The sequence below is a fragment of the Mytilus californianus genome, unplaced genomic scaffold (genome assembly GCF_021869535.1).
Source record: "Mytilus californianus isolate M0D057914Y unplaced genomic scaffold, xbMytCali1.0.p SCAF_6, whole genome shotgun sequence".
Lineage (NCBI taxonomy): Eukaryota > Metazoa > Mollusca > Bivalvia > Mytilida > Mytilidae > Mytilus > Mytilus californianus.
The window spans coordinates 94742651-94770598 of record NW_026262712.1 but is presented as its reverse complement, the minus strand read 5'-3'; the positions used below and the strand labels follow the sequence as shown (position 1 = coordinate 94770598).

Below are 27948 nucleotides of genomic sequence, written 5' to 3'. Positions count from 1 at the left end.
TGGTCAAGTAGTTTCCGAGGAGAAAATTTTTGGAAAAGTTAAGGGATGACGGATAACAGACGCCAAGTGATGAGAAAAGATCACTTGGCCCTTTGGGCCAGGTGAGCTAAAAAAGATTATTTTAGAAACATAGATAATATGAAGTAGCCAAATCCATTAGGTGTTAATTTTCAGTAATGCTATCATATATATAAAGATGTTACAAATAAAACTCTAAAGCTATAAAATCTTATTATCAATAAACAAATTGATTTTTCCATAAAATAAAGGAAAACATGTATCAACATATAAAGGCATACCTGTCAACCTATGAAAATGAAAATGCAGGTCATGACCCGCATTGAAGAAAAAAATCTCAGGTCATAACGCGTATGAACTTTTTTCCAGCTGAATTTAAGTATTTAGGGGACATTTTTTTTATATTTGTTTTTATATTTTAAAACAAACAGTTTCCAAAACATGTTTCAATGGTTAAGTATTCACTGAAAATATTTTAAACCTATCATTGTTGCTATGCACTTACGATTTTGATAGATTAATGTTTAATACTTTAACAATTCAAGCCAAGCCATAACCCCTTTTCATTATTATATTCAATTCACCAGTCACAAAACGTTCAGTGTGCATCTATCTGTACAGCTTTATACATTATTCCAAATACTCAATTAGGGGGTGTATAAAGTATAATAAAAAAAAGTTAAACATTTAAATAAGGTAGATATGAAAAAATAATTTTCAACTATTAATTTTCTAATTGTTCTAAGGTAGAAAAATAATAAAAAGTAATATTCTAATATTTTTTTGCATTCAATTTGTTTTAGATTTAATCTTTTCACAAAAATAAACATAAATTTAACGAGTATATTTTGAAAAAAGACAAAAAAGGGGAAGTAACTCACATTTTTTGTGAAACAACTTTGAAATACACAAATTATTTATGACCTAAAGCTAAGGTATTTGGTGTTAATTAAGAGTGTGTTTGACACCAAAGCTGTCATGTGAGGCCATGCACTGAAATGGGTCACTTAATTTGAGGTTACACAGTTAGTTGAACTTCTTGTCCAGGAAGAATTACGAATTTGCCGGTATTTCAAAGGAAAATCACATATGAAATCAGTCTGAAAGCTTAAGAATCCAGGTGAAAACAGGTCATGTTCGGAACTCCCGGGTTATTTAAACGACCTGGCGGGTATTTTAAATAAAAAACCCAGGTGACCCCTCAGAGGGGTGGAAATCTCAGGTCACACCCGCAGGAAACGGGTCAGTCGACAGGTATGATAAAGGCCTTAAATAGTGGTATACATTCACTATTGATATTGATTCAAACTAAACGATTTTAATTCATTTTTTATATAAATTAATTAATAATTAGATATACAAAAGTCTAACAACATTACCTTTCACTGTGAATGAAAAGTAATGTGGTCATAAAGACTCGATTTCTGATCAAATATAAATAACCTATTACCATTAGGATATATATCTATGAGTCATCACATTAAATTGAATGAGAATCACCTCACTCAATTAGTTCTGACTTTCCTGGATATTTCCTTACATTAAACACGTCTATATTTTCTCTAAGTTTTCTGATTATATAATATATGTGTATTCCCAAGGATTTGTGTTTGTTGCCACTTATATCTTCACTTGTCCATTTGTCATAATTTACTGGTCTCAGGTTTATTTAATTCTACCACTATTTTTCCTATGCTCTTTTGAGAATATAAATACTGAAAAAGAGAAGCAGAAATAAAAATCAGGCTAAAATCACTCAAAATTATTAAATGTGTTTCTTCATCAGTTATGTCCAAAGCCAAAATTTGGATAGTAAAGATATTCAAAGGAACCAATATAACCAAAACTGATCTGAAAAGACTCTAAAAAACTTTTCTTAGGTAAAAATGATAAGAGGGAGTCATAGAAACTTACAAAACTACAAACTATAAATGAATCCAAATTATATATAAAAATCAGGGTAATTCTTTCAGCATAAATTACACCTTAAGAATGAGCATCAACCAGGCCTTGTGGTCATAAACTTTAATCAGTACATGGAGAACAAAATTTCTGCTGAAGACCAAATCCAGTATTTTGATTGGTCGATTTCCAATTCTGAGTAAGATAATCATACTCAAAATTTTAATGACCGCAAGGCCAGAAGTTGTATCAACCAATCAATCAAATATATCATAATAATTCAATCAAGTCCATAGGGAGAGTTGCCTTCACATTAACTCATATTTCATCATAATGATTCATGATTCTTAATGATAATTTCTAAAATTTCTGACTTTAACATGATTTTATAAATACGAATACCAAGTTAAGATGCCCCAATATTGTCCTTATTTTAATCTATCTCCCACGTCTAACTTCAACATCAAAGATCTACTGTTTCTTTGATAGCTTTATGTCTCACCCAAACAATTGATCATTTCCTTGATTAAAAACCTCAACAACATCATCTATTTTATTTATTTTTGTGAGATTTTTCAACAGTTTAAACTCAAAATCAGCACAATATTATCATTATTGGAGAAGATTATCTTATCAATGTTGGAGACAGTATTTCTAGTCTTACCTTAACAGCATTCACTATTCTTTCAATGTTGAAGAAGATTATTTTATCAACGTTGGAGAAGGTATTTCTAATCTTACCTTAACAGCATTCACTATTTAATCAATGTTGGAGAAGATTATTTTATCAACATTGGAGACAGTATTTCTAGTCTTACCTTAACAGCATTCACTATTCTATCAATGTTGGAGAAGATTATTTTAATGCTTTGGAGAAGGTATTTCAAGACTTTCCTCAACAGCATCAACTAATTCATCAAATTTGCAGAAGATTACTTATCAACATTGGAGAAGGTATTCCTAATCTTACCTTAACAGCATTCACTATTCTTTCAATGTTGGAGAAGATTATTTTATCAAAGTTGGAGAAGGTATTTCTAATCTTACCTTAACTGCATTCACTATTTAATCAATGTTGTTGAAGATTATCTTATCAAAGTTGGAGACGGTATTTCTAGTCTTACCTGAACAGCATTCACTATTCTTTCAATGTTGGAGAAGATTATTTTATCGCTTTGGAGAAGGTATTTCAAGACTTTCCTCAACAGCATCAACTAATTCATCAAATTTGCAGAAGATTACTTATCAACGTTGGAGAAGGTATTCCTAATCTTACCTTTACAGCATTCATGATTTTATCAACATTGGAGAAAATTATTTTATCAACATTGGAGAAGGTATTTCTAATCTAACCTCAACAGCATTCACTATTTTATCAATGTTGGAGAAGGTATTTCTAATCTTACCTTTACAGCATTCACTATTTTATTAACGTTGGAGAAAATTATTTTATCAACATTGGAGAAGGTATTTCTAGTCTTACCTCAACAGCATCAACTATTGTATCAATGTTAGTGACAGTATTTCCACAGACTTACCTCAACAGCATCAACTATTGTGTCAAAGTTGGAGAAAGTATTTCCACAGCCTTACCTTAACAGCATCAACTATTGTATCAATGTTAGTGACAGTATTTCCACAGACTTACCTCAACAGCATCAACTATTTTATCAATGCCAATAAAAGGTCCCTTTGGAGAGTTTTCCCCCATATCAATAAAACTTTGTATTTCTTTTTTGTCTATCATGTCAGCCATTTTGGAAACATATGGTATCCAGTCCCTGATAAAGTGGTTTAAGAAGAATCCTCTAATACTTGCTGACTTGGTCAGTAACTAAAATAAAACACTCAAAATGAGGTTTGTTTATTTAAAGCACTTATTGGCCGTATATATATCTCATTGGCTGAGTCCATTCTGTACACATACATAAACTCTTCTTTATAGTTTAATGGAAATACAAGGGGAATTCCATACAACTGGTATTATCTCAGTTGCAGATATTCAAATACAATAATACATGCTGAAGCAATATCATAAATATTGTAATATTATAACAAGAAATTATATTTTGATAACCAAGTTTTCAATTTAGCCAGAGTACATGTGCAATGTGTATGCTTTATATCAGCAGTAACTTCCCCTTAATGTCATCTAAAAAATAATAAGAAATTTACTAAAAAAAATCTTTATATGTAAAAGAAATATGCATTTGATTGAAATTATAAGAATAAATTGAAATTTTCTACATAATTGAAGTGTAAAAACATCACAATAATTTCTGAATTTACAGTAACTTTTGTTTTTAATTTTCATTTTAATAATAATAGCATTTTTTTGTTAAACTGGGGACCCAACAAATTTGACAGGAGGGAATTTAGATGTTCTATTACATGTACAAATTCACTTCCAAAACTTCCAACAGACAATTACTGGCATTCAAAAAAAATTTCACATTACAGAAACACTTCATATCTGGAAAATTTAAGTAGATTTTTTTGTTTTTTGTCTTATAGGGAATTTTTCATACTCAGTGCTGAAGATTATCTTTATTTAAGGAATGACAGTAATATTTTTTCTGTCTATGAGGAAATAACATCAAAAAGTTGGTGCACACTAAATTATCCGTTTAAAAGTGTGCACCACATTTTTGAGGTTATTTCGAATAGACAGAAAAAATATTACAGTCAATCCTTATATATTAACTCTAAATTCCATTTTTAAGGAGTAAATCATGAAAAAACTTTGATGATGTCATAGTCACATGACAAAATTATGTCCATGAGCTGATAGACAAAAAGCTTTCAGCCAAAATTAAATTATTTAAATATAACTACAAAAATACAAAATAGGAGAACATTATAACATTACAGATAATTAGGTGCAGGAAGAATGATCTTTGACCTTACCCTGACTGGTATTGTTGCTAAGGTTCGGGTAGGTTTAAATCCAAGGTCAGACTCATAATCTGTTATATATCCTATTACTATCAATCGACCTTTGGTCTTTAATCTATTTAAAATAAAAAAAGAATCAAAACATTTATTATGTTAATCTGATGTTTCTAATCCAAATAGCCTGATTTTGAATGTGTCTCAGGATTCTCTTATAAGTTAAATATTTCAGAAGTCTACAGAGTTTGCGGTCTTTCTAAATGTCCCCTCCAAAGATACATTATTATTTTAAGTGATTTGATGGTTTTTTCTAAACAAGCAATGCTTTACCAAAATCATTAATGTGAAAGACCATCAGATGTGTAGATAAATGGAGAATGTGTCCTAAATGCCCCTGCTTGCATATAATGATATAAAGGAACATAACCAGAGAACTGTAAATGTGACGCTACCCAAATTCGAACTTCATCTGTGTTTTATGGTAATAAGCATTGTGTATAAGTTTCATAACATTTGGTTGAGGCAAACTAAAGTTAGAGAATGGAAACCAATTTTGGTTTGGTACATACACACGGACGGACAAGGGTAACACATAATGCCCCTTCCGCCATGGCAGGGGCATAAATTCGTCGTGATAAATATTTGAAGTCAATTCAACATGACGTGAAACAACACATACAATAAATTATAGGCATATACCAATCTGTTTCTAATTAGGTAGTTGTTAATCAAAATAATAATCTTTTTCAACATCATCAATTCTAACATTTTTAAAAATAATTCAACAACTGCCAAAAACTAGAGGCTCTCAAGAGCCTGTGTCGCTCACCTGACTCTACTTTGGTTTTAGAAATCATGTAAAGATAGAAAAAAATCATAACAGATACCCAAATAATGATTGAGGCCAAATTTTGATTAATATTGGTCCCGTTATTTAATAAAATATCCTGGTGGCCATCGTGAACAGTAAATCGGCAACAAAGTAGCAACACTTGGTCAGCACTTCATAAGGAACATTCATGCCATGTTTGGTTTCATTCCATTCAGTGGTACTCTAAAAAAAGACATTTGTATGTATTTCCCATAGGGTCCTATGTTAAACTAAACCCCTCCCCCTAGTGGCCATCTTGGATGATGGATCGACTGCAAAGTAACAACACTTGGTCAGCAACTCATAAGGAACATTCATGCCATGTTTGGTTCAATTCCATTCAGTGGTTCTCTAAAAGAAGACAATTGTATGTATTTCCCATAGGGTCCTATGTTAAACTAAGTCCCCCGCTGTCGGCCATCTTGGATGATGGATTGGCTGCAAAGTAACAACACTTGGTCAACATCTCATAAGGAACATTCATGCCATGTTTGGTTCCATTCCATTTATTGGTTCTCCAACGAAGACATTTTCATGTATTTCCCAAAGGGTCCTATGTAAAACTAAGTCCCCCGCTGGCGGCCATCTTGGATGATGGATCAGCTACAAAGTAACAACACTTGGTCAGCATCTCATAAGGAAGATTCATGCCATGTTTGGTTTCATTCCATTCAGTGGTTCTCTAAAAGAAGACATTTGTATGTATTTCCCATAGGTCCTTTGTTAAACTAAGTCCCCTGCTGTCGGCCATCTTGGATGATGGACCGACTGCAAAGTAACAACACTTGGTCAGCACCTCATAAGGAACATTCATGCCATGTTTGGTTTCATTCCATTCAGTGGTTCTCTAAAAGAAGACATTTGTATGTATTTCCCATAGGGTCCTATGTTAAACTAAGTCCCCCGCTGGCAGCCATCTTGGATGATGGATCTGCTACAAAGTAACAACACTTGGTCAGAACCTCATAAGGAACATTCATGCCATGTTTGGTTTCATTCCATTCAGTGGTTCTCTAAAAGAAGACATTTGTATGTATTTCCCATAGGGTCTTATGTTAAACTAAGTCCCTCGCTGGCGGCCATCTTGGATGATGGATCGGCTACAAAGTAACAACACTTGGTCAGAACCTCATAAGGAACATTCATGCCATGTTTGGTTTCATTCCATTCAGTGGTTCTATAAAAGAAGACATTTGTATGTATTTCCCATAGGGTCCTATGTTAAACTAAGTCCCCCGCTGGCGGCCATCTTGGATGATGGACCGACAGCAAAGTCACAACACTTGGTCAGCATCTCATAAGGAACATTCATGCCATGTTTGGTTCCATTCCATTCAGTGGTTCTCTAAAAGAAGACATTTTTATGTATTTCCCATAGGGTCCTATGTTAAACTAAGTCCCCCGCTGGTGGCCATCTTGGATGATGGATCGGCTACAAAGTAACAACACTTAGTCAGCACCTCATAAGGAACATTCATGCCATGTTTGGTTTCATTCCATTCAGTGGTTCTCTAAAAGAAGTCATTTGTATGCATTTCCCATAGGGTCCTATGTTAAACTAAGTTCCCCGATGGCGGCCATCTTGGATGATGGATCGGCTACAAAGTAACAACACATGGTCAGCACCTCATGAGGAACATTCATGCCATGTTTGGTTTTATTCCATTCAGTGGTTCTCTAAAAGAAGTCATTTGTATGCATTTCCAATAGGGTCCTATGTTAAATTAAGTCCCCCGCTGGCGGCCATCTTGGATGATGGATCGGCTACAAAGTAACAACACTTGGTGAGCACCTAATAAGGAACATTCATGCCATGTTTGGTTTCATTCCATTCAGTGGTTCTCTAAAAGAAGTCATTTGTATGCATTTCCCATAGGGTCCTATGTTAAACTAAGTCCCCCGCTGGCGGCCATCTTGGATGATGGATCGGCTACAAAGTAACAACACTTGGTCAGCACCTCATAAGGAACATTCATGCCATGTTTGGTTTCATTCCATTCAGTGGTTCTCTAAAAGAAGACATTTGTATGTATTTCCCATAGGGTCCTATGTTAAACTAAGTTCCCCGATGGCGGCCATCTTGGATGATGGATCGGCTACAAAGTAACAACACTTGGTCAGCACCTCATAAGGAACATTCATGCCATGTTTGGTTTCATTCCATTCAGTGGTTCTCTAAAAGAAGTCATTTGTATGCATTTCCCATAGGGTCCTATGTTAAACTAAGTCCCCCGCTGGCGGCCATCTTGGATGATGGATCGGCTACAAAGTAACAACACTTGGTCAGCACCTCATAAGGAACATTCATGCCATGTTTGGTTTCATTCCATTCAGTGGTTCTCTAGAAGAAGTTCAAAATGTAAAAAGTTAACGCCGACGACGGACGACGACGGACGACGCCGGACGACGGACGCCAAGTGATGAGAAAAGCTCACTTGGCCCTTCGGGCCAGGTGAGCTAAAAAAGTGGTGCAAAAAGAGATTACTTTTCTTCTTATCATTTGGTATCTAAAAAGGACAATGAAGGCAAGTTAAATTAGTCCATTTCAAATCCGTTAAAGGGGCATTAGCTACGAGATATATAAAAAAATTAATATATTATTTTTTTGTTCAATCATTATCGAAAGTGAAATAGTGAAATAATAATTGGCTTTTAGCAACCAGTTTGGTTCAATTTTGTCAAAATAAGCTAAGAAACATCGCTGATGAATTATTCACTTGCAAGTGAATAATTCGACCTCATTGATTCCGTATTCATGTGACCTTCAATTTAACCCCTTAGCAAGAAATGGGTTATGCATGAATTATGCGTGTTCAGTTATAAAAGGAGAAAAGAATGTCAACAATGAAAGTGAAACAAGGGTAAACCATGTGATTGACTGATTTGATCCACAAAAACTCATTCTTATACAGGTAAAAACGATGAATAACATATATTTTTAACCTATAATATGAAATCAAAAAGACCTATAAAAATCCAATTGCACGAGTTCGCTATCTATCTATATCTATATTTATGTTTATATCGGGTTATATGACCGTCGGCAGTCTTCAGAGGTCACCTCAATAGTTAATTAGATGGCGTCTAGACTAAAATACACACGAAAGTCTGATCCATATTATCGAGCCCATGCATTGTAAATTGTTTATTTTAGACTTTCTATAATTTGGATATATGTTTTAGTATGTTATAAATCAAATATGAGAATTTGAGTCAAATCGGTGAACATGAATTTGACAGCTAATGCCCCTTTAAGTATAGTCAACAATACATCAATAATGCAGGGGCGGATCGAGCCATTTTTAAAAGGGGGGTTCCAATCCAGGATAAAGGGGGTTCCAACCATATGTCCCCATTCAAAAGCATTGATCGTCAAAAAAAAAGGGGGGGGGGATGTTCCAACCCCTGACCCCCCCCACCTGGATCTACCACTGTAATGTATGGAAACATGGAAACATTTCAATGTAATCAAAATTTAGAAATATATCTTTATTCTCATAAACCAAAATTCATGGTACAGAGATATTATAAACATTAATAATATAACAAATAGTCAGAATTAATACAAATGTATGATCTACAATTGTAGAAAAAAGAAATTCCAGCTTATATTAAAAAAAACATGTATGTATACAATATGATATAAATGTTATTAAACAATGTTACCCCTTAGAGTCCAGCCTTTTGTTAATCAGTTTGATAAATTTGCACAAAAGGTTCAGCATACTGATGTTTCTAGTATTCGTTAAATTATAAAATTTCAATATGTTTGGTCTATTGGTTTTCTAAATTTCATATTTCCAATACTTTTTCCTTATTTCTGGTCTCAAATTAAAGTCACATAAATTTCTGTAATATTGATCCCATCTAATGTTTTCTTAATAAACTGTTAAATGACCAGAGGAAAATCCTCACTCTCCCACTTTAAATTGAAGCAGTCTATCTTATTTATCAAGTGACAACTGATAACTAGTATCTTTCCCAAACTTATGCATACTTAATGTGAAAATATTCTATATCTTTACCCATTTAAACAAGTTTCAAACATTTCTCCTCCTATTGACTCATACACAACATCTACTCCATTCTAAAATAGAAATGTGACATTAAAATTCCACCCTAAAATAGAGCATTGAACATTTTAATTCTGCAACAGCATTGTTTAGTTACAAGTGCTAAATTTCCAATTTGAGTCAATAATTTCAGTTACCACATTGCTTATATTTAGGTCTTTCCACTTTTCTGTGGAAAGACCTATTGGTTTTCTTCTGATTATTATTTTTTTCTTCTTCCGCCACTTTTTTATGTCTCCAATTTGTTTGTTATATCCTCAGGATCTTAAGAATAATTTTGACCGAAGCGGTCCAGAAACTCCATATGAGAGTTATTTCCCCTTCTGTATTAAGATTAAGTAAAATGTAATTGTAATTGGTAAACCATAAGTGATAGGGACCTATGGTCTTTTGATTTGAGGTCCTTGGTCCAAAAAAAAAGAAAATAGGGTCAAGGTCAAAGATCAAGGTCATTTTTAAATTTGGATTTTGGCTTATTTTCACCTCTTTTCAAACACGATATATGATATCGACAACATATTTTGACTTAATTGTTAGTTGCGACATGTCGTAACACATATATATCTGTTTAAAGGGTACGCTAACATCAAATTAGAGTTTTCTCCCCTCTTTTATTTAAAAATATGCATATGGTGATATAACTCATGAACCAAATATAATTAAGTCCTAGGGTCTTTGATTTTAGGTCCTTGGTTGATGACCTTGAAATTGAGCTCAAGGTCATAGGTTAAATTGACGTTCTAGATTTTGACCTTTGCTTTTACCTCATATGTATACATGATAAATCCATGGGACATTTTGCATTAGGTTTCAAGCCATTTAACCTTAGAAAAGCCAACCGGAAGTGACCTTGTGTAAACTTTTTTTTGTACTTAATTAATGTAAAAGTTTATAGAACCAGATATTTTTGGTATCAGTGTCAATTAAACGTTTGAATAATACCGGAAGTAACATTTTTCAAACCGGAAGTAACAAATTATCTCCCTTATTTAAAAAGTATTGTATAGAAACCATATATTTTTGGAATCAGCGTACAATAAGCTATCATTTGAAGCTGGAAATGACATTTTAAAACGAATTTTACTATTTTCATATTAAAAATACATGTTTTTTTGTGGAAAGACCTTAATTATTATTATTTTTTTCCTTTTCCGCCACTTTTTTCTGACGGTGCTTTTTTGTTTCGCAAGATGTCGCTTAGATTTTTTGTGTATGATATCGAACAGTAATTGCGATTTTGAAACTGACCCTGTTTAGCCGAATACTTTTTATTGTAAGAGTTATCTCCCCAAACACTGTTTTTCTTGTGTACGCATCTCCTTCGCAACCGTAAAAGATTATGACAAATTTATGTCTCCAATTTGTTCATTATATCCTCAGGATCTTAAGAATAATTTTGACCGAAGCTGTCCAGAAACTCCATATGAGTGTTATTTCCCCTTCTGTATTAAGATTAAGTAAAATGTAATTGTAATTGGTAAACCATAAGTGATAGGGACCTATGGTCTTTTGATTTGAGGTCCTTGGTCCAAAAAAAAAGAAAATAGGGTCAAGGTCAAAGATCAAGGTCATTTTTAAATTTGGATTTTGGCTTATTTTCACCTCTTTTCAAACACCATATAAGATATCGACAACATATTTTGACTTAATTGTTAGTTGCGACATGTGGTAACACATATATATCGGTTTAAAGGGTACGCTAACATCAAATTAGAGTTTTCTCCCCTCTTTTATTTAAAAATATGCATATGGTGATATAACTCATGAACCAAATATAATTAAGTCCTAGGGTCTTTGATTTTAGGTACTTGGTTGATGACCTTGAAATTGAGCTCAAGGTCATAGGTTAAATTGACGTTCTAGATTTTGACCTTTGCTTTTACCTCATATGTATACATGATAAATCCATGGGACTTTTTGCATTAGGTTTCAAGCCATTTAACCTTAGAAAAGCCAACCGGAAGTGACCTTGTGTAAACTTTTTTTTGTACTTAATTAATGTAAAAGTTTATAAAACCAGATATTTTTGGTATCAGTGTCAATTAAACGTTTAAATAATACCGGAAGTAACATTTTGCAAACCGGAAGTAACAAATTATCTCCCTTATTTAAAAAGTATTGTATAGAAACCATATATTTTTGGAATCAGCGTACAATAAGCTATCATTTGAAGCTGGAAATGACATTTTAAAACGAATTTTACTATTTTCATATTAAAAATACATGTTTTTTTGTGGAAAGACCTTCAATTGTTCTCTGAACAATTGGTTTTTAATTATTCTTCAATTTCTTCATGACCTTTACTGCAGTGTGATTTAAAACTTTGTAAACTAATAGCTATTCCACTGATGTGAAGCAAATATGAAAAATCATCTACCAAAGGGACTAATTCATTGTCTTCAGGTTTGACATCAGCTATATTGAGCGCTTATAATTTAAACTTCAAAGACACTATAAAAGGAAGAGTAATAAAATGTTCTTTTGCAGGGGTTACCCAAAATAATCAAAAGTTTACGGAAAGCAATAGTAATTGTCCATGCTGCTGATGACTTTGATTCTGAGAGAGACACGCGTATTCTTAAAACATCTAATTTGAGAAATATTACAATTATCTTGTAAAAATTCATTTTGACAGGACAGTAAATGAGCTTTTTTTTTTTTTACTTAATTTTTTTCAAATAACATCAACATATGAATAATAATGAGAGTATTTTCTTTACCTTATATTCTGTTTTCAGCACTTGTTTTAGATTTTCCTTTTTATAATTCACAGGTCTATCACAACCAATTTTCTGAAATATTCATCATAAAATGTTGATAAAAAAGAGTGAGCATAACAGCACTTTCAAGATGATTTTCCAGGTACTTTACATTTCCAAGAGACATTTCTTCCACAAAATAATCAAGCAGTACTCATTTTTGAACTTGTCCTGAGATATTGGTTATAAAAGGCAAAGTATATGTACTAGTAATTGGGATATATTTCGTCTTTTGATAAAATTTGTTTGCATTTAGAACTTGTTGAACTGCATATGCCTATTAAAAAAATAACTCCAGAGATGCAGTAAATCATAAATTTATGAAATAGGTCTATAAATGTATAGAACGTATGTAAAAAGTGGCAAAAATGTTCAGTTTTTCAATTTAATTGATATGTCTTACAGGATAAATTGAAATGGTTTATATGGCCTTGACATAAAAATAGCACAGGAAGAGCAAGGGAGCAGCCTAGAGTTAACAAGCAGAAAAATAAACAAAAAGATTCCTGCATGTATGTAATGATGGACTTTCGCATTTACCAGAAATTTAAAATATCATCTTTCTTTTGATTTATCGACATGAATAATCATTTCACATTAATGGTACTATTTTGTTCAATACTGTACATTTTCTGCAAAAAAGGTTAATAATATACACTTATTGATTGGTTATGAGGATAATAGCAAGTTTGTTGTCAATGAGATACCAACTACTGCTCAGGAGAAGCCTAGCACAATAGTTAGTATCTCATGGACAACAAACTTGATATTACCCTTATAACCAGTCATTAAGTTTTTTATTGTATGGAACAAAATAACTTTTTAAAAAATCTACTCACACCACCTGCCAAAAACAAATAGTTTATATAAATAAGAAGATGTGGTATATGTGCCAATGAGACAACTCTCCATCCAAGTAACATACATGTTTTGGCCCATGAGGTATTTGTAAATATTTGATTTACTGTAATTAAATTGTGTATAAATCCCCATGCATATATTTACCACTTACTAAAAATATTACTGTACACGAGAGCAATCACAGATTCATTAATGAAAACTACGACAGACCCATACATTTGATATTTAGAATTTCTTTTTCTTTCTTAATTGCTCCATTGTAAGTAATATATCAATTTGAAATTATGACGACAGACACAAACAGATTATACCGTTTTCAATACTTCAAAGTTTTATGCTACCATGCGAAAAAGTTCAAGAAACAAGAATAGTCAATGACGTCATTGTTGTCCAATGAAAAATAAGTATGAAAAAGTCCGGGAAATATGATTATAAAACTATTGACTGGGGTAATTGTCTTTGAAACTATTGACCGGCAAATAGTATGTGGAATGAAAAAGCACAAATATTTCATTCTTTTTTTATATAGAAAAAACATAATAAGGTATAATAACCATAGTCAACATAAATTAATGTGAAAAATATTAAGCTAAATTGAGCTGAAATCAAAATTTCATGTGCAAGTTTTAGGAAATATTGTTTTCCTGTTTATCTTTGATATTGAAACCTCATTTAATACCTTTAAAAATTGCACTTTATCGTCTGTAGAACATGTTCCTATGACATGACATCCAGCTCTCTTTGCCCATTGTACCTGCAAAGGGAAATAATCCTGGTAACAATCAAAATATATCTATATCTCAATGTACATCTATAACAAAGTATAACAAAGTCCTGCACAATATTATATTTACATGTGTAAATGTATTTCCAACAAAGTAAATATAGCTTTTCTATTACCAGCCTCAGGGGTGGGGAGGACACTTACTATGCATTGAGTGGTAGGAATGAGCTTCTAGGATAGGTCAATATTTTAAGCTTCATAATATATGATAAGGGCAAGAAAGGTTGCTGATTATATCATAAGTATCTGAAACTACTGAATCAGATGTTAGTATTTTTAAAGATGTAATTAAAACCAGTCAAAAATACATCAGACATTTGTCAAATCTATTTGTAGATTTATAGTAATATAGCTCTAGGTATATTTTTTGACAAATATATGATAGGGTATTTTTTTTTTACATTTGAAATATATGAAAGGTTGGTGTACTGAATGCCTTAAAAGCTCACCCCTACAAAAAAGATTTTAGTAATAGCAACTACCTGATTGGTCTTTGTATTATGTTTTTGGACTTAATATGATCATGACTGCCTGTGCTATACAAAAATGTCAACTCGGCCAATACAGAATAACTCGGCCAATACTGATTTTTTTCGTATTGGCAAAGTTCTGACCTGGCTAATACAAGATTTGGGATTCGTCTTGGAATTTTAGATCCATATTCATGATAAACACCAACTTAATGTAAACTGTCGTTTGGAAGACGCTGTTTTATTTACACACCATAAACATGCCGAAACGTTCAGTGTGGCAAATACTTCAGGCTGAAGACCTTCAGATTCATTTAACAAAAAGCCTTTTGTAAGTGGACAATTTAATTATTTCAGGTTTGGGCAACGAGTCTGAAGATTATCACAAAGCTCATTTCTTGTCGACCTCATAACTATTTAAAACATTTAATCAGTTTAATGGGTACAAATCTATTTACTGTTTACTTTCGCTTCTCATGTTTTTGAAAGTGTCATTTATTTTTCAACCCGAACCAGGTATAAGAATTGTTGAAGGGTGACCTGTAATTGTTCAAGTCTTTGTTTTTTGGTCTATGGATAGCTGTCTCATTGTCAATCATATTCAACTCTTATTTTTATTTAAAAAATAATCCTTTTGTTTCTGCATTACTCATGCAATGGCAGTACCTTTCCAATTACTATTTATGTGTTGCGTCTAAATATGAATTGTAACACTTAATAGTGACTGGAAAGGGTAAAAAAATCAGAAAATGTACAAGACACCTCGGAACAGCACCAGATCATTTGACATTGCAGCTTATAAAAGGAAACTCAGATTTGGTTAGTTCCATAGGTAAAAAATGTTTATCTATTGTGAAATGAAATAAAAAATATGTAAACACTGAAGTTAATTAATAAAAGATATCATTACTTGAGTATTTCTGTATTGGCCTTGTTATTGGTCCTCAGCCAGCTGTATTGGCCTTCGGCTTCGCCAAAGTCCAATACAGCAAGCCTCGGACCAATAACAAGGTCAATACAGAAATAATCATGTAATAATATCATATTATTCATTATCAAGGACCATAACCATTCAAATTTAGACTAAAATATATAAAGTAGTTTCTATTAAAGTATATTGTAGGACCATTATGGATTTGGACAAGGTTTGTTGACTGGCCATATGATAAACAGGGTTACTTATAGGATTATTGAGTATGAATAAAAGGAAATGTCATCATTCATCCAAGTATTCTAAAGTTTCTTTTCCTAAATATAATGGTGACAAATAATCAGTCCAGTTTTAATTTCAATCTGAACAAACACAATGTCTTCTGATAAATTCAGTTAAAATCATACTTTTTCTATATAAAACCATGAAATAAACATCTTCAACAGATATTTCAACATTTTTTGTATGTATATGAATAACATCAAACAATTGTTTTTCTTTACATACACTTATAAAAATATTTCAGTTAAATTTATTTGTTTTTGTTCTCAATAGTGTCATGCTTTCAGTTTCTGCTTTCAAAAGCTCTGAATGCACCTCAAATAATTTTCACACAGAAATATGAGTCATGCACATAAAATGTTTGTGTACTAAACTACTCACAGCAAACTGGCCAGTGCCTCCAGCAGCAGCTGAAATAGAAGATATATTATCTATTATAAATCATTTTCAATACAGTTTCTTCTGATACTTCTCATGTAAGTATTATTAATACAGAATTTAATGTTGGAAAAAAATGCAAGTAAAGCATTATAGTTATTCTAAATATTTTTGATGATAAGGGCTAATGTAACTTCAGAACATATGCATAATAAGAAAAAAATATTTGGTTACAATCAATAGGAATGAAAGGAGATGATTTTCAAAATAGTTTACATTATTAGGAAATTCTGTATTTCAACAATTCTTTGATAGGAAATTTCTTTATGGTAAATATGACTGATTAATTGATCATTGTTCTCGTAACGTCCACTGGCATACGAAAATATGATATTTTATCCAGTTAGTCTGTATCATGTACTATAAATTCAGGAATTATTGTGAGGTTTTTATCAATGCAAATAATGTGACTGGGTTAGTATCACAATAATACTTGCATTCTGATATAATTACATTACATGTATGTTTCATAAAGATCTGTACTTTTGATTGGCTGAAAGCAATAGCAATGCATTCCAAAATCAAATTAAATTTCTGAAATAAATGCAACATTATTGACTGCGATTGCATCCCATGACAACTTAACTACAACAAATAGGAAAACAAACAAAAATCTAAATATAACTAGTAATTTCATAGTTGAAGCATATAAATGTAAGTATAATAAGCTCAGAAGTGCTTCATATAAAATGTTGTTTAGTCAACACTTTTACAACCCAATAAAATTACCATAAAAGCAGTCAATTCTTAATTCTAATGCAATTATTTTGTATCAATGGTTCTGATTGGATGACAGTAAGCGTAAAATTCTCTATCTCCTTGTCTGTAACTAGGAAGCCGACATTTTGAATTGCGGAATGTATTGACATGTAATTTCTACAATAATAAGCAAATAAACTCACATGTTGCACCTAGAAATCTTCTTTTTAAAAAATTTTATTACATTCTGAAGCGGCCAAGAAGCCAGAAAACGCCCGGTGTTTATGTTTGACACCGGAAGCATACCTATGCATCACCTAGTTTAGGGGCCAAAGAAGATAACATCTTTTCTTGGAATTTTCTTTAATAAAAATTTTACACTGAAATAATGATTGAAACTGAATTGTATACTTGTTTTGCATTAGAATAGAGATAACTGTATTGTATTTGAAGCTTTGCGGACGTCCATCAGTAGTTTTACTGTCGCAAATACCCGTTTACGCGTCGCCAGGTAAACTAAATTTGCGACAGTAAAACTACCAATGGACGTCCGCAAAGCTTCAAATATAATACAGTTATCTCTATTCTAATATCTCTTAAATCTGAAACATATATCTGTCTTCAGCTTTTCCTGAAATCCCAATAATCATTCTCGGATTTTGATTGTCCTGTTAAGGGCATATGATACAGTTTTGATCCTATGGTCAATTTTTGACGAAAATTTGCATTCAAGATATTTTTCACCTAGTCAATTCAAATATGTAATAAAAAATATATCTGCAAGTGCTATTTTTAGAGAAAAATGGGGTCGAAATCTTAGATATTTACTGGACATTTCGGTTTCTTGGACATTTCTATCTAATGGAAAAACATACTTAACTTTTTTGTTTCAAAAGATAAATGCAAGTGGAGTTTTGTAAAAACATCTGGAACATCTTCTCTACATAAGTGTGTTTTGAGTTTGTGTCACAATTCTTTGGAAGTAATTCATTTTTATCATATTTTTTTTGCTGTATATTTATCTAATTTAAAAAAATTTCATCTGATTTTTTCATAAAAATAGGCAAAAATAATCTTCATACATTATCAAGCCTAATGTCATTTTTAAAAACAGGGTTCCATGAACTCATTTTCAAATTAAATCAGTCTGAATGATAAAAATCAGTGGAAAAATGCATCTTTTCTCGATATGTTACAGTTTGAAGTCCCAAAAAATAACATTTTACATTAGCAATGTCATTACCTCCCCTGTAACTGTATCGTATGCCCTTAAAATTGCAATAATAAATGCTCACAACAATTTTTTAATCTACAATACTTAAATACCTGTAACAAGAACTGTTTCTCCAGCTTTTAAGTCTCCATACTGGAATTAAAGAAAATATTTCAGTTAATCCTGATAAAAGATTGGAATGCCATGTTTAAAACTGATTTTTCAATTGCACATTTGACTTTATTTTAAATGTTGTTCAAGATTATTAATTTTCAAATTAAATGTTTAAACATTTGTTGATAATTGGTACACTTCAATTCTCCCTAGAATAATTTTTTTTTTTTCTATATGAGAATGCAAATCTGACATACTTTCTCAGCTCACTTGTATTTGTCCTCTGTGTTTCCCAGACTAGTCTACCAGCGATCCAAGTCTTGTGGATTGATTTATTGTGGGTACCAGTTTTTCGTGAATTTATGAAAAATTGTATTATTGTTGTAAATTAAATTAAGGATTTTGCCAAAGTCTCCTTACTGACCTGTAGAAAATTTATACTTTGTTAAAAATCTAAGTTTACTGTTTACCTAGACCAACAATTTAAAAAAAATTGGTACCTTACGAATAATAATGAATCCACAGTAAGTGTTTTAGCTTTGGTATCTTGCACTTCACTGTGCGTGCATATCCAGAAAATATAACTGATTGGTCACTCATTTCATATTTCCCTCAACACTTACACAAATTTCATAGCAATTAATCTCACTACAGTTTACTCTTCCCTAGTTTATTAATTCCACGGATTTGTAAATGGTGGAAATGCTTAAATATCATTGATATGATATATGATACATAACAATAGCACCACACTGTCCATGTAAGGGGGCAAAGCTTAAAGTGACTTAATGGACTAGTTTTTTTCAGTTTATTTATGATATGATCTATTTTGGTTATGATTTTAGACAGTAATATTGACTTACACAATCCGTTTTTAAACATTGACATTGACCTTTAACCAAGTGACTTCAAAATCAATAAGGATCTTCCTCCTGTCATATGTGACCACATATCAAAGTAAGGTTGTAGTCCCATAAGTATTATTTGATTTAGAACCATGGAACCACTGTTCTGCAAACATTTTGGTCTATTTTTAGTACATTTTAACATGAACTTAGACAGTGACCTCAAATCAATAGGGATCTTCCTCTGATAATATGTGACCATATTTCAAAGTAAGGTTGCATTCCCATATGTAGTATTCAATTTAGCATCCTGAAAAACTTTTCTACACAAATTGAGGTATATTTTAGGAAACTATGACCTTTACCTTATACATAGTGACATCAAAATGAAAAGGGAACTTCCTCTCATTATATCTGACCATATATCTAGGTAAGGTTGCAATCTGATACAAGTATTTGAGTTAGCATCCAGATAATAACATTAATATGACTGACAAATGGACTAACTGACATCCAGACATACATCCAGACAAACTAATTATCCCTCCTACCCCCACCACCCTCCATCCCAGCTACTTTGAAGTGTTTGTAGTGTTGGGTATAATTCGTCTGACTAAGTTTACCTTATCTAAAGCAATGGCAGCTGTTGCTCCACTAACTTGTAAAGGGAGATAATCAGCTGACACTCTTGGTAATTTGAGCAAACTTTTCTCTGGGATATTCTGAAAAAAATGTAAATTAAACAAAATGAATATTACTTTCACTCAAAATTGTTTGCCAAAAGATTTCAAGGTAGAAAATTTACATAAATCACTTTCATAAACTTTAAAATGTAAATGCTAATTTGACTTCCTAGAAAAAAATGAGTTGTACATTTAAATCTTACATTCAGCAACAGCAAACATATTTTAGCAAAACAGTATCTACCAATCTAAACAAGCTTCTTGTCTTGTTATCTTAAAAAACAATAACCTATTTTCTTAGCTAATAAAATAACTTAGCATGCTTTTGTTCTGTTTTAAAAATGCATAATTTAATTTTATTTAAGCTTCAACACATATTTTCTTTCAAAATTATGTAATTGCAATTGCATACATTAATACTATAAATGAAATAACCATTTTACTTTGTATTCACTAAAAGCACCAAATTGTGAATAAGTAACTGGCTGGCCAACTCTGAGAGAACCTCCAGGTCCAACAGCTGCCACCTCACCTACAGCCTGGAAGAAAAGGATTATAGTAAAATATAGTCATCACCTATGGCCTAGGAAAATTAATATTTAAAGCTAATATTATTATAATAAACTGTTATCACAGAGATATGTCGCACCTTTTTGTAATTTTGATAATGCAAATGTTGAAATTAAAATAGCAATACTTTAACATGTAAGTTATGCAAATATTCAAAGTTGATGAACCATGACTGAAGGTACATGGCTAAACAATCTCCATGGAATGAGATGTGCTAATGCTAATATAACTGCATACCAAATACCATTGACTTATTATAAGTCACTCCCTTTAAACAAACCTTAACACAATCATTAACTTGTAAACTATGTAAAAGTTTTAAAGTCAATGAACCATGATCAGGGGTGGGGCTATATAATCTCCATGGAAATGATACTTGCAAATGCCAAGAAATTTGCATACCAAATATCATTGACTTAACATTAGCAGTTCATCTTAAACTGATCTAATCACAAACTAATACATGTAAACTAAGCAAAAGTTTCAAAGTAAATAGACCATGACTGAGGAGGCGGGGCCAAATATTCTCCATGGAAATGAGATGTGCTAATGCTTATACAACTGAACACCAATTAACATTGGCCTACAATTAACATTGGCCTACCACTAAAGGTTCCCCTTGAACTGACCTAATCACAAACTAATACATGTTAACTTAGCAAGATTTTCAAAGTCTAAAGACCATGACTAAGGGGGCGGAGCCAAATTATCTCCATGGAAATGAGATATGCCAATGCTTATACAACTGCATACCAAATATCATTGACCTACCACTAGTGGTTCCCCTTAAATTGACCTAATCACAAACTAATACATGTAAACTATGAAAAGTTTCAAAGTCAATAGACATTGACTGAGGGGGCGGGGCCAAATAATCTCCATGGTAATGAGATGTGCCAATGCAAATAGAACTGCATACCAAATATCATTGACCTACCACTAGTGGTTCACCATGAACTAGACCTAATAACAAACTAATACATTGTTGACGCCGCCACTACTGCCGCCGGAAACGCATACCTATGTCTCGCTTTTTTCCTCTGTCAAGGCTAGACAAAAATCAAATCAAAGAGCTGAAAGCTCTGAGGAAAAATGACGCCACTGTCTCTAATATTGTGATATTTTTTATGCAAGTCTTGATTTTCACAAACCGTAATTAGTTTAACATTCCAACATGTCTCATAAGCATATAATTGATATTCGTATATGTGTGTGTTATGTGACGATGACAACTGGCTGTTTTTTAGTACAAATGTATAGGTCAAGACTACATGAATGATCTACAGTATCCAATGACTACTGGCTGTTTTTTTCTATAAATAAATAGGTCAAGACTACCACAATGATCTACAATATCCAATGACTACTGGCTGTTCTTTTGTACTAATAAATAGGTCAAGACTATTTGAATGATCTACAATATCCAATGACTACTGGCTGTTCTTTTGTACATATAAATAAAGACTACCTGAATGATCTAAAGTATTCTAAGTAATGTGATTTTTGTCTTGCAATTACATTTTTCTAAATCAAGAATATAGACTACTAGTATCCTTTTCAAACCAAATGATTATGAAGAGCCTGTTGTTATCAAGCTCTTATACCCCACATACTCATTAAATAAGTTACTAGTGACCTAGTTATTTCTGTTACTTGAAGCAAATTATATTTCTGTAGATTTAGACAATAGTATAATATTGTTTTACTAGTTTTATTTCACCTTGAAGATTAGACAAATAAGGATACTCCTTTGATTTTTTATTTCATGTCAGTCAGGTCGCTTTATATGAAACCTGAAACCACTTCTCTGCCATATTGTTATTTCATAACAACTCTGCCCTTGACCATGTTGACCCATGTAATTGATATTCATTCTTTAACCATATATCATAGTCAGTTAGTTTTTGATTTTGCACTCCCACACCACCTTTCAGGTCAAATGTCTGTCTCCATTTAAGTTAATGACATTGAACAATCATGGTATTAAACACAATTCCAATAGTGATAATGCTGTTCTAGTAGGTCACCATATATTCAACTCGGTAGCATTCCAGTTATTGAAATTTGTGTCAGATTAGAACAATGATCTAGACCTTTAGGAATGGATCTTACAATTTAATATGGAGCCATAGTATGGGACCCCTACACGGTAACAAAAAAAAACAAGCTCTGAAAGATACAATGTCAAGCGGCAAAATCTATCACCAGAAATTACAAGTCAAGAGAGGATGGACGGGATACGTCTCTAAAATGCTTGCCTAACTGGAACTACAACAAGATCTCCAGACAAGACGAACAAGGAGTTGAAGCCAGAAGTTAATATTTATGTAAAAAGTAGTTGAGGGGCTGATTCCCGCTATTGAACCATACTGTCATTCTATAATATTATTGCGTAAGTATTTCTGTATTGTCCTTGTTATTGGTCCATGTCTTGGTGTATTGGTCTGAGGCGAAGCCGAAGGCCAATACTGCTGGCCGAGGACCAACAATAAGGCCAATACAGAAATACATGTAATAGTATCTTTATTAATTAACTACAGTGTTACAATATTTTTTTATTTCATTTCACAAGAGATAAACATTTTTACCTTGAAGTGGAACTATCCAAATCTCAGTTTCTTTTTATAAGATGCAATATCTAATGATTTGGTGCCGTTTCCATGCATCTTCAGCCTTTTCTCATCTGATGAATTTTTCTACCCTTTCCAGTCACTATAAAGTGTTACAACTTTAATTTAGACACAACACATAAATAGTAATTGGAAAGGTACTGCCATTGCATGTGTAACGCAAATATATTTAAAAAAAAAATAATGTAAGAGTTGAAATTGATACTACTATCCATAAGCCAATTGACCAAAGAACGAAGATTTGCGCAATTACAGAATGCATATGCCTGGTTCGGGTTTAAAAATAAAAGACCGTTTACAAAACATGAGAAGCGAAAGTGAACAGTAAAAATCGACATGATGAAATTATGAGGTCGTCAAGAAATGAACTTTGTGATAATTTACTCGTTCCCTAAACCTGAAATAATTCCATCGTCTACTTTCAAAATGCTTTTCAAATGAATGGGACCGTCTTTAACCTAAAATATATGCCATACTGAACGTTTCAGCTTGTTTATGGTGAGTAAATAAAAACTGCGTCGTACAAACAACTGTTTACTTTCAGTTTGAGTTTATCGTGACTTACGATCTAAAAACTAGAGACGTTCCGAAATCCTGTTTTGGCCGGATCAGAACTCGGCCAATACGGAAAAAAAATCTGTATTGGCCGAGTTGACATCTTATATTGCATATGCAGTTTTCATCATTTTAAGTACAATAACAGTGTAGTTAATTAATAATGATACAGTTACAGTCTCTGCTGCTATAACTTTGTGAACAAAGATTCATACGCACCGCGTGGGTATAACCGTATTACTAATTTCCGATTATTAAAATCTTCGTAAATCTTGATAAAGACCAATTTCTATCCAATGGATATCAAAACGATTGTAAGACATGTGCATAAAAGTGAAAGCTCGAATAAATATGAAAAATATAACAAAGGATAGCTCCAAATACCATTTAATAACAAAAAACATATGGACAGGTCAAGATATCTTTTTGGTAAATAAAATAACGTATGTAAACTGGTTCCCGTCCGCCTACAACACTTTAACAAAGACTTTGTTCGAGTGTAGCGTAATACAAGCAGATTCCAGTTAGTATGTAAAATAGTAAATATGAAACCGAGTGCGGTAGGCGGAGGCATAATCAACTTCCGTTAGTTCTGGTCAATGGTATCGGAAACATGCCGCTGATAGCGTCATTTTCCAATAAAATAAGTTATTTACAGTAATAAAAAACAAGCAAAGGAGTTTACTTATTGTTGTGTAGTAAATAGATATTATACTAGTGAACAGTACAGAATAAAATAAAATAACGTTCATCCAAGGTTTTGATTAAAGTTACTCTTCATAGGAAATAACTAAATTCTTAGCTCATTATATACTTCAACATATAATCAATGTTCTATGAAAAAATATCTAACGATTGTCTTAAAACTGATAATTAATATTTACTGTATTCTATAAACCTGCTCAACTCTTTTCTATCTATCATCGTTTTTGATACAAAATGTTTTGATTTAAAGAATTACAAGTAATGATCTAGATTTGTAAAAAAACCTTGACCCAATGTTGTTGCTTGTAACTACACTGAACTCTCAAGACTTCTAATCCGCATAACAATTAAGTTATAATTCACAGAAGTTAACCCAGAAATAATTAAGTGTAGGACAAAAAAATTTTGATCAGCAGCTGAAGTAATTTAAGCTAGTTTACAGTAACTGTTGTCATTCTTCAATACATAGAATTAAAAATAAAATAGTTTAACCCTGCCTGCCCTTTCTTGTCTCTGTTACGAAGTCGAGAACATTCATAAGCTACCAATAATCATGTATTATCCTGAAAAAAGATATGCTCATTATAACAACAGTGAAAAAACTTTTACTTCATCATAATACATCTAACAAACCTCAAATCCACAATCAAAAGGAGGTTTCACAGTTGTATCATATCTGCCTGCAGTGTAATTTATATCTGATGCATTTATACCAACATATCTGTACAAAAAAAATATATATATGAACACAAGAGGCTCCAGGAACGCAAATTTTTGACTTAAATAAATTTATTGATAACAGTTTAGGGTTTACATAATATTTGTTACAATTCTGATCCATTTACCTGTCTTAAATCAGTTTTTAAAGTTTTTTTATTTGGAGAATTAGACTTTGATAGCAGATCTTTGACAGTTTTTGTGCATAAAAATTTATTCATAACTGTTTTTTTTTTAAACCAGGCTGATTTAAAGCTTCACAAATAGTATAGACAGTGATAGACACCTTCTTTTGTTGAAGAATGTATGTTGACCATTATTTGTCACTTGGTTGCTGTCTAATTGACATACAACCCACACCTCTTCGCATTTATATTGCTATACAGTCTTAATGCATTGCCACACACCGGACTAACCATGCCAGGCTTATAAAATTTCTATTGACCATATGAAAATGTCTACTACAGACAAATAGAGTCTATAAAAAAAAAGAAGATTCAAGAGCTATGGGCCTGTGGCTGCAAAAGTTAATTGTGGAGACTGGGTATATTGAACTTGACCTTATTTCTTACTTCTTATTTCTTGTCATTTATTGTCATAGATCATTAGAAGTTACAACATTTCATCCAACAGGCTTTAATAGCCTTCCAAAACATTTAGTAAAAAGGAAAGTGTTAGATATATATCTTAGAATATGGGACTTATCAAGTAAATCTGTATTGATATGCTTGGAATATGACTGTTTGACAAATATGGGTACTTTTTGGCAATTGTTTGCACCTGTCCTAAGTCAGGAATCTGATGTTCAGTAGTTGTCGTTTGTTGATGTGGTTCATAAGTGTTTCTTGTTTCTCGTTTTTTATATAGATTAGACTGTTGGTTTTCCCGTTTGAATGGTTTTACCCTAGTAATTTTTGGGGCCCTTTATAGCTGGCTGTTCAGTGTGAGCCAAGGCTCCGTGTTGAAGACTGTACTTTGACATATAATGGTTTACTTTTATAAATTTTGACTTGAATGGAGAGTCGTCTCATTGGCACTCATACCACATCTTCTTATATCTATATCAAGAAAAGCACGTCAAATACACAAAGTTTATTATATGTAATTTTTATTTGAAAGTTTTCTACTACAAAAAAGAAGTTTAACACATTTTCTTCAACAATAAAGGCTAGCATGTTATAAATAAGCAAGTAATTTACTTTTAGTCAAATTTCAAAGGCAAAAGTTAAGTATCATTAATAACTGCCTGGTTTTTTTATGAATTCTTGTCTAACATTGACAAATAAGAGCAAATGGCAAAAGGATTTAAAAATATATATATTTTCTGTAGTAAATACAACAGACTGACTTAACAAGCCATCAAATGAAAGATATATGCAATTCCCATTATGACGGATAGATTTCCTTGATTTTTTATTAAATTTTTTAAAAGGAGGATCATGATTTTTCATTTAAATAGAGGCAAATATATTCATGTATATTTTTATAATTATCTTATATACTAATATATGTATCTTATATAATCAAATATTATGTGTCTCTCTTAGAAAAACTTTTGAAACTACATATAGACATGCATCATCTCAGTCAGATAACATGGTTAAGGTAAATACATTTTTATTGAAAAGTTACAATTCAAAAACTAATATTTTTTATGCTTGAAATAAATATCTCATAAAGGAATAGTTTATCCCTTTGAGACTCGTCTGAGAATTTGTTCCCATCCAGCTTAATTTCTTAGCACTCCAAAACCAATGTATGTTTCTTCAGGAGGGAGACAAACTCTCCCTATATTCAGCCTGCTTTTGTCGATCTTGTTAAAAATTCAAATCTTCTGCTTTTTGAAAATATTAAACCCCTGAAAATTTGTCAGTCTTTATTTTTTGCTTATACCATTGATGTTATCATTTGACAATTCCTTTAACTACTTTTCTGTCACAGACATTTAGGGTTAAGGTTTATTACTGAAGGTGTTATAAATATACCGCAAATTAAAAATGATAGGCAATTTACTCATAACTGGCCATATTTGATGCTATTAAAAATTTAAAAGGCAGCCATAAGTAATTTGTACAGTTAAATGGCTTCCAAGGTCCAGGATTTTATTTTGAAGTTGAGGGGGGGGGGGGGGTGCTTGATGATCAGGGGAGGATCCAGCCATTTTTAAATGGGGGGGTCCCAACCCAGGATAAAGGGTGGGTTTCGAACTATATGTCCCCATTCAAATGCATTGATCGTAAAAAAAAGGGGGGGTTCCAACCCCCGGAACCCCCCCCCCCCCCCCCCCCCACTGGATCTGCCACTGATGATAGGAATGAATTAGAGGATCATATATATTTGGACGCAAAATTGGCTGAAATTTTTAGGGGGCTGTATATATACTATAATTAAATATAAAGCTGTTTAATGTCTATATCTATCATGTTTATAATGATTTTAACAATTTAATCTTTGCACATATTGAAAATTATTTACATATTTAATTTTAAATTTTAATTTCTTGAAAGAGGCACATAATCCTTTATAAGTGTTTTCGTGTGAAGTTTATACAGAAAAGCCCAGACACATTTTCATTGACAGTTGAGCTTTTTCTTTATTTGAATAGGGAAGAAACGTTTTAACCACCTGTTTTTCACAAGAACTTCACCAGCTCCAGGATTTGGCAAACTTTCTTGCGTAATTTTAACTACATCACGGAATTTCTGACTTATTTTTGTCACAACGAGTTTTCTCATTGAAGAAGGTAACTGTCTGGATGCCATTTCTTTAATGTCGAGCTTGCATTATGACCTTATAATATATGTGTCTTTTTTGCAAAGTTCAGGTTCAAAGTCCGTCTGCAAATTTTGCAGTTATCTACCCTTGTCTTAGTCGCTTACGTTTAAAAAAAGTTCGACCAAAATCTTAATCATTATTATTTGATAATGTATTAATTC

General features: G+C 32.2%; 1 protein-coding gene across 1 annotated transcript; it reads right to left on the bottom strand.

Annotated features, from left to right (window-relative positions):
- Window positions 1-214: 214 nt before the first annotated feature.
- Window positions 215-27891, bottom strand: LOC127704362 (prostaglandin reductase-3-like). Its single transcript, XM_052208394.1, has 12 exons — window positions 27638-27891; window positions 24929-25016; window positions 20279-20374; window positions 19776-19874; window positions 18307-18346; window positions 16225-16253; window positions 14056-14130; window positions 12477-12548; window positions 9709-9770; window positions 4828-4930; window positions 3569-3754; window positions 215-1733 (listed from the first exon to the last, which is right to left on the bottom strand). The coding sequence occupies exons 1-12, from the start codon at window positions 27772-27774 to the stop codon at window positions 1662-1664; spliced, it is 1059 nt and encodes a 352-aa protein (XP_052064354.1). The 5' UTR covers window positions 27775-27891; the 3' UTR covers window positions 215-1661.
- Between the last annotated feature and the right edge of the window lie 57 nt (window positions 27892-27948).